We start from the raw sequence: 7,256 nt of genomic DNA on the forward strand, positions 1-7,256 counted from the left end.
TTATGGATAGCGGCATCATTAGAGCCTGCCGCGTGCTCACCAAAAGTGCAATTATACACAAATTAAAAACCACTCCATTTCTCTACACGACCATTTGCTGCAGAGCCAACAGCTTCACCAATCATGCAGAACTCATATACAATTGGAATCCGGAATCCATCCTTGGAACGCATGGGCTTCGGTTTTCTCGACTGAAATCGCCTTGAAAAACATGAATATGAATTGTAGTGTAGTACAGTCGCAACCCAACGTAGAGCTGAGCTCACGTCCAACATATTCGCTCTGTTCTGCTATTAAGCAGCAGCAACAGTATTTACTTTTCTCTCACAGCAAATCAACACCAACCACTAGCCAACCGAACAAAGCAATTGTATTCCATAAGACTCTGTATCTCAAATAATCAGGTCTTGTATCCACTTACCCAGCCAAAAACAATACGACAGGCTAACATTGTCACTAACCGGATAGAGCAATGGGAATCTATCGGTTGAACCAAGAAAATTATAGAATATGAAGGCTCCGCCGGCAGCAGGGCAATTTAAAACCAACATAATGAACACAGATTACGCCAATCACAGAAGAAGAGCCCAAAGGCAAAGTGGAATAGCAAATGTTTCAATCCAGAGCAAATAGTATTTGACTACCACGGGCCATTCCAACTTTATGATCCAAAAACACTTAAAACCTAAGGATGCATTAAGCCATGAAGCAATCCGGCAGCATACTAGAGACGACGTCTATGTACACCATGTTTAGGACGGCAGCAGCAGCCTGATCACGCTTGTTTATTTACAGTGGCAGGGGTGGTTGCTTAGGCAGAGCCGAAGGTGTTCTCGCCACTGTAAGTCATGTAGAGGAAGCCGTCCTCGTCTTTGTTCTCCTCGTAGATCGCAGACATCAAAGAGGCTGAATTAACATAACAGCAAGGTAAGGAAAACAAGGCAAACCTAGCGTGTAGATGGAATATGGGCAATGGTGAGTCAACAGCAACTTTTGTTCAATGTGTACCAGTGGGTGGCAAAGTGTTCTTCACAAAGACAAAGATAGCCTTCTCTGGGCTCAACTTGATCCTCTTTCTCACCACATAGATAAATTGGCCAACGGTGAGATCAGCAGGGACAAGGTACCTGCAGAAGCAAAAGGTATTAGCATGTTAGGAAGCAATAAAAACATTGGAAAATACAAAATGGTATTTCATCCAAATATGCTATGATTGCTGAGTATGCTTGAGCATAAGGAGATGTGAAGCTAAGCAAATAACATAACAAGGCAGTACACAGCTCTCAACAAAATGTAGTACATAACGAGACAAACTTACTTCTTTTTATCGATCTCTGGAACATCAGTCTTGCCAGCTTTCTCAACAATCACCTGAATCATTGGTCACAAGGTAAGCAATCAAGGGAGAATGCGTGCAGAAAAAAAATGCTTAGATAAATTGCTGAACATCACTTACGGGAATTCTGTCTGGGTACTTATCCCTGATCCTGGCAGATTCAGACTGCCTCTTCTCTGTAATATTAATCAAGAGTTACTCACAATAGGGGGCACAAGCATTGGAAGACATTGCATAAAAAAGGTGCAAACAAACTGTGGTCAGCAAACACAGCTTGAATAAATTTATACAATACTTGTACAGTTGCCTGTCACTGACCGGTCGAGATTAAAATTGAATGAACATCATGCATGGATCTGATCATTAAAAGAACAGCATCTTTGGTACAGCAGCACTGCAGCAGTATAATTCCACTCCCAATCCCATAATGCAGAATTTTAATCATGAAACAGAGCATAGCTTCAAGCATCTCTATATTACCTCAAGTAATTTAACATAAGAAACGATCCACCAAACAAACTCTTTTCAATACCAAAAAGGTTATCATTTACTGAATCCAATCGCATGGAACAACGGCACCAACTATATAGATGCCACTTGATATAGAAGCCACGCCTCTAAGCTCAAAAGTATCAACGAACTCAAGCAAACTTACCCCACCATTATATTTTCAATCCAATCTGCTACCATGTATAAGGTCAATACAACCTGCTACCATCGTATAAATTCAAACAAACATACTAAATCACCGAAAGATTCAACCAAACCTAGCACACCCGGCAAATTCAAACCAATCTACCACAGTCGGGAGCCTTCATTACAGAGCTTTAAATTAACAGCGCGCGAGACAAGAGAGGAGAATCAAACAAACCTAGTTCATGCTCCATCTTGAAGCAAGTCTTGGCCATCCACAAACGCCAGCAACCTGGTCAAAGATCAAATCGATCGAGAAAACTTCAAGAGACTGAACTGACGAACTGAAGAGAAACCCGCCGAATCCTCCCGAATTCCGGCGACTCTTTTGGGGGAAAGCGATCGAGGGCCTCACCGATCGAAGCGCGCGCCGGGGGCTGCGATCGGAGGAGCCGACCGGTCCGAGGGGTTCGCGTAATCGAGCGGGCAAGTCGATCGGCGAAAGCAGCAGGGAGGAGGAGAGGGGACGAACTCGCGGTAGGGTTTGGTAGGGGTGGCGTGTCGCTTCTATTTATTGGGGCCCTCCCTTGCGGGGCTTTTACGGCAAGCCCCTCGAGTTCCTGTTGTATCTCATAGGCAGCCTTCACGCGATGGATAGATTGGATCAGAACTGGCAAAAAGGATATGGTTCGGCAGATTTAGTTTGGAGCAGAAGAAGAAGAAGATAGAGGCAAAAGGAGATACGTATTGTTGAGGGCAATTGACGAGTATTGATTTTGGAAACAAACTCACAGTTTGAGAAATCTTTTTCAGATCGCCTGTGACTCTGAGTTTGAGCTAGATTGGAATCGCGGGCCGGCTCGAGATCTCGATCAGGGGGTAACGAGCGGCGGCGCGAAGAAGCTTCTTCTCCCTTCCTTCATGCTTCATGCATGTCTATCAGGCAGCCCGTTGGGCCTGGCCCAATTAGTTAATGAGAAAATGTTGCGCGGCATTTCTTTTCTTTTTTCCGGTGCTATATTCAAAACTCGGACACCGGGCGGGGGAAAGACCGCCCCCGAACCCCGGCTCTTTCCGGTCTTGGGCCTGGCGGCACCGTCTCACCGGGCCGGGCCACCGCCCCCTAGCGTCAGACCTGCCCCCAGGTGGCACCGCACGACTAGGTCGGAGTACACGGCCCGAGTGTCGGACCAACAAACCCAAGGATCTCGGGAGCACAGCGAGAGGGGTTTTTTTGACCCCAGGTCGAGAAATCCACCCCCGACGGGGCTCGTTCCCTCGCTAGTGCGCTACAGTCAATGCAGGAGATAACAGAAATACTCAAAAGAAGAGAGAGATGAGAGAGAGAAGAGCATAGATTCAAACATAGAGGAAATCAGAATCCAAAATACCCCTCGTATCGTAGTATCGTACCCAATAGCACTAGTAATTACTCCGTCATTTTCCTTCACAATTGCACGTGCAAGTAATTTATATTATATATCCTAGTTAACACTTCCTCTATTTTAAATTATAATTTGTTTTGTCTTTATCCCAAATAAAATTCATCTAATTACGACTAAGTTTATGGAAATATAGACCCAAACATATTTTAGTATATTTAGTGAATCTACTTTAATACGACTTTTTTCTAGAAATTTTATGGGAGTATGATCAAGTAGATATTTATGACATTTTTCTATAAACTTGATCAAACATAGAGAGTTTAATTTAAGAACAAACTAAAATGATTTATAGTTTGAAACGAAGGGACTAGACAAATAGAGTTTTTATTTATACACACATAACATGTAGAGTTTCAATATATTTTAACTCTTTTATGAGTATAAATGTACTTTAACTACGCGCTAGCAAACCCAGCTAGACATCTAGGTCAACACCACGGCATGATGCTCATCACAAAGGCACCAAATCTTACTTTTGGAAAGGACGATAACTCTCTTTATATATTGACTGATCTACACATATATCTCATTAGCTCTTTGGGATAGACTCTGATTTAAATAAGGAGAAGAGATTAAGAAGGATAGCTAGGGTAGATGTGACTGTTACTATTTTATAGACTTAATTTTTTTGAAAGATCTAAATTAGGTGGATCTAATTTTCTCTATAATGGAAGATGCAGGTAATTTAGATATAGATATATGATCTAAATTAGACTTGATTTTTTTTATAACGGTATGTGTGTAATTAAGATATAGATATAGGAGGTTATTTTAGGCTAATTCTTCATTATAGCATAGGTGGGTAAATTTTTAGAAACAAATTAAATCCAACGGCTATTATTATCAATGATGATTACCACATATTGATTGATGACCGGATATTTTTCTTTTTTAGCGAAAATGGCCTCCCATGCCATATTTCAATATAATGTTTTGGCGATTGATGACTGTCGGTGTCCCGACCTGGGGGCCCGGATGCCAACTAGTGAATGCCGCGTGTTTCCTCGTCCCAGATGATGATGCAAGAGGCAACACAGTAACGCACGATTTATCCTGGTTCCGGCCGCGGGGCCGTACGTCCAGCAAAGGGGGTGTGCGAGGGCACTGTATTATCTTGCACCCGGAGTGTTTGTAGTAGGGGATACAAGGAAGACGAGAGGGGGAGATAGGCTCCCAGGTCTCTGCTAGAAGAGGGGCTAAAGGTGGCGAATAGGGATGCCAGAGCGTAAGTGATGATGGATCTCGTTTTGAGGCGTCTTGGCGTAGCGTGGCGTCCCGTCTAAAGGAAGCTCGCCTCCTCCTTTTATAGTCACAAGGAAGGGCGGCGCACATGAGTAGGGGAGCTTGGAAGTCGTCGTTTTCCACCGAATCGCGGGGGCACAGTGGTCGGATACTGTAGAAAGTACACTGTGGGGCATGGCGACCGGCGAGGCGGTCGTCATGGATATCGTCCTTCGTCCCACGGAGATCGCACCGGTGTCCTGCCAGTCCTTGCGGGCGGCGTGGTCGTCGCTGTTGGAGGTACGGTCTTCCGTATGTGGCGCGGTGACGCTCGGTGGGTCCCGTAGGTCAAAGTCTTGCGTGCTCCAGCGGGAGTGGGGCACGCGGCGGTCCCGTACCCCCTGGACGGAGTGCAGGCGCACGCACCAGGAAATCTGAGAGACACGTGGAGGTCCCGGACCCCTCGAGGGGGGTCCGGGACTCCGGCTGCGGGTGATGGGCATCCCTCTTCGAGGGGCCCGTGGCGACACCGGACCCCTCCCGAGCAGGAGGTGGACCCGGGGCCATGCATATGATGAGGTAGAGTCCAGACGGCCGGAGTTGGCAGAATAGTGACGGGGACTGTGCTGAGTGCGTCTTGTCCCGCGTCGCAGGTTCCACAGTACCGCCACAGCGCCCAGGATGGGGGAGCAGTGACCGGAGGTGATGGATGGGACCCCTGTCACAGCTACTGTGGGAATGGCGGCCTGCCGCCGCCTGTCCTGAGCACTGTGGAAGAGTGATGGGGATTCAATGCCTCCGTACGACGAGTGGTTGAGCGGCGGGGCCGCTTGTCCTTTATGCCGAGGGGTGGCCTCGAGCGAGACGGAGATGACTTACCCGCTCGAGGGTAGATTCGCTGCCCTCGAGCGAGGCGGAGATGACTTACCCGCTCGAGGGTACATTCGCTGCCCTCGAGCGAGGCGGAGACGACTTACCCGCTCGAGGGTAGATTTGCTGCCCTTGAGCGAGGCGGAGATGCAGGGCGCAGTCAAGGGGTCTCAACGGGGACCCTCGAGCGAGGCGGAGATCGTCCCGCGGGTTCGAGGGGGATGCGAATGGGCCGCACGTTGGGCTTCTTTGAGTCCTTTCCTTTCTTCCGGATGGGAAGCAGGCCGTGGGCTTTAGTGGGCTCAGTTGTTTAACATGTGTTTGCGTTTTTCAAAGTGGTCTTAGTACTACGATTAGGGTGTCCCTAATCGTGGTACCCGACAGTAGCCCCCGAGGCTTTGGTCGAGTCAGGGGATTCGACCAAAGGGTGATTCGGCGACTTCCCTCTTTGACGTGATCGGTCAATGTCGCACACCCGCCAGACGCGCCTGAACGCCTGCCCGGCAGATGTGACAACTCGTAAGCCGGGGTAGTGCGTCTGCGGGGGGAGAGCTTCGAGGCGCGCGCCTCTTTGTTTGTTTGTTTGTTCCAAGGACAAGACGTGTCCGCGCACTGAGGGGGACCAGGGCGACGATGGCGCCCGCTGCTCGGCAGCTGGCGCTTTCGTCGCGCTGTCCCGCACTCAGGGCCTTGGCCCGGCCTTCCCTGGTTGCCTTGCGGCGTGCCGTTCGAGGGCGGTCGGCCTGAGCCGATGCTGTACCGCCTAGTGTCCAGGGGCTCAGCTTCACTTTATTTTGTTCAGTTGCGTCTCGGCGCGGTGACCGAGGGAATCCTTTACTCATGGAGTGCCACACCGTCACGGGCGGCCCAAACTTTTGCTCTTCGACAAGCTTGAAGCTTGGTGCCCGGCGCAGCTATAAATAGGGGTCGTGGGGCTCCCTTTCTTCTCCAACCTCCCAGCTCTGTATTCTAGCATTGCCTAAATCTTGTAATGTTTTCCTTTGCCTTTTGTGATCGCCCCCAGATGGGGTGGCCTGGCTTTTTAGGCTTTGGCGCTAGAAGAATGCTTGCGAGCGGTGGGGAAAGACCGGAGTGGGCGTGCGTACCATCCCTCAGCTTAAGTGGGATCAGCAGAAGAGCATTGGGCCCATGGGGTCCTGCTCCTGCGATGTCCCCTAGCCTGAAGGGGGATGGAGACGCCTGACCGTGGTGCTGGTGCCAGGTTGGGTGGCTGTTCTTCGCACCGCCCCCCCCCCCCGGCGACAAGGTTGCTCTCGGGGAGACGGTGCGGAGGGTGCTGTCCACCAGCTCGACCCCCCGCGTGGTCTTCGGTGGAGGAGACGCTAGAAGAAGGCTTGCGAGGAGAGCATCCCGCTGGACCCGTGAGGTCTGGGGGCTGCTTCTCGCATCCCTAGCAGCCTGGCCGTTGCGTCAGCCAGGGGCTCGGTGCCTTTCTTTGTCACTCGTTCCTCCCCAAGACAGGGAAAATTGCCATGTAGGTGGCAATGTGTTTGTATCTTTGGCCGGCTTTGTGCCGGTAACCCTTTGTAATCTTTATTTGCATTGAGCAATAATGTCCCCCTTTCTTTTCTACGAGGAGGATGACCGAGGGTATAGGGGTGTACAGAGAGTTACGACCCTCGAATATGTGTGAAGTCTCCTCCACGGGGGCGCGTCAGCGCACCCGCGGGCGTAGCCCCTGAGGCATTGGAGGAGAGTTTGTGCTCGTCCAAGGGCTATAAACGTTGTCC

General features: G+C 49.5%; 1 protein-coding gene across 1 annotated transcript; it reads right to left on the reverse strand.

Moving 5' to 3' along the window:
- Positions 1-550: 550 nt before the first annotated feature.
- On the reverse strand, positions 551-2,578 carry LOC120689340 (autophagy-related protein 8A). Its single transcript, XM_039971632.1, has 6 exons — positions 2,385-2,578; positions 2,208-2,261; positions 1,457-1,512; positions 1,319-1,371; positions 1,009-1,127; positions 551-906 (listed from the first exon to the last, which is right to left on the reverse strand). Exons 2-6 carry the CDS (start codon positions 2,242-2,244, stop codon positions 812-814), a joined length of 360 nt encoding a protein of 119 aa, XP_039827566.1. The 5' UTR covers positions 2,245-2,261; positions 2,385-2,578; the 3' UTR covers positions 551-811.
- Between the last annotated feature and the right edge of the window lie 4,678 nt (positions 2,579-7,256).

The sequence above is a fragment of the Panicum virgatum genome, chromosome 2K (genome assembly GCF_016808335.1).
Source record: "Panicum virgatum strain AP13 chromosome 2K, P.virgatum_v5, whole genome shotgun sequence".
In the NCBI taxonomy this organism is placed as follows: Eukaryota; Viridiplantae; Streptophyta; class Magnoliopsida; order Poales; family Poaceae; genus Panicum; species Panicum virgatum.

Bases quoted from the DNA above. Each gene is read 5' to 3' on its own strand.
- LOC120689340 (XM_039971632.1), bottom strand. From the start codon at position 2,244: ATGGCCAAGACTTGCTTCAAGATGGAGCATGAACTAG. The intron at 1,513-2,207 runs GTTTGTTTGATT...TTAATATTACAG, and splicing joins CAAGATGGAGCATGAACTAG to AGAAGAGGCAGTCTGAATCT. The intron at 907-1,008 runs GTACACATTGAA...ATGTTAATTCAG, and splicing joins GAACACTTTGCCACCCACTG to CCTCTTTGATGTCTGCGATC.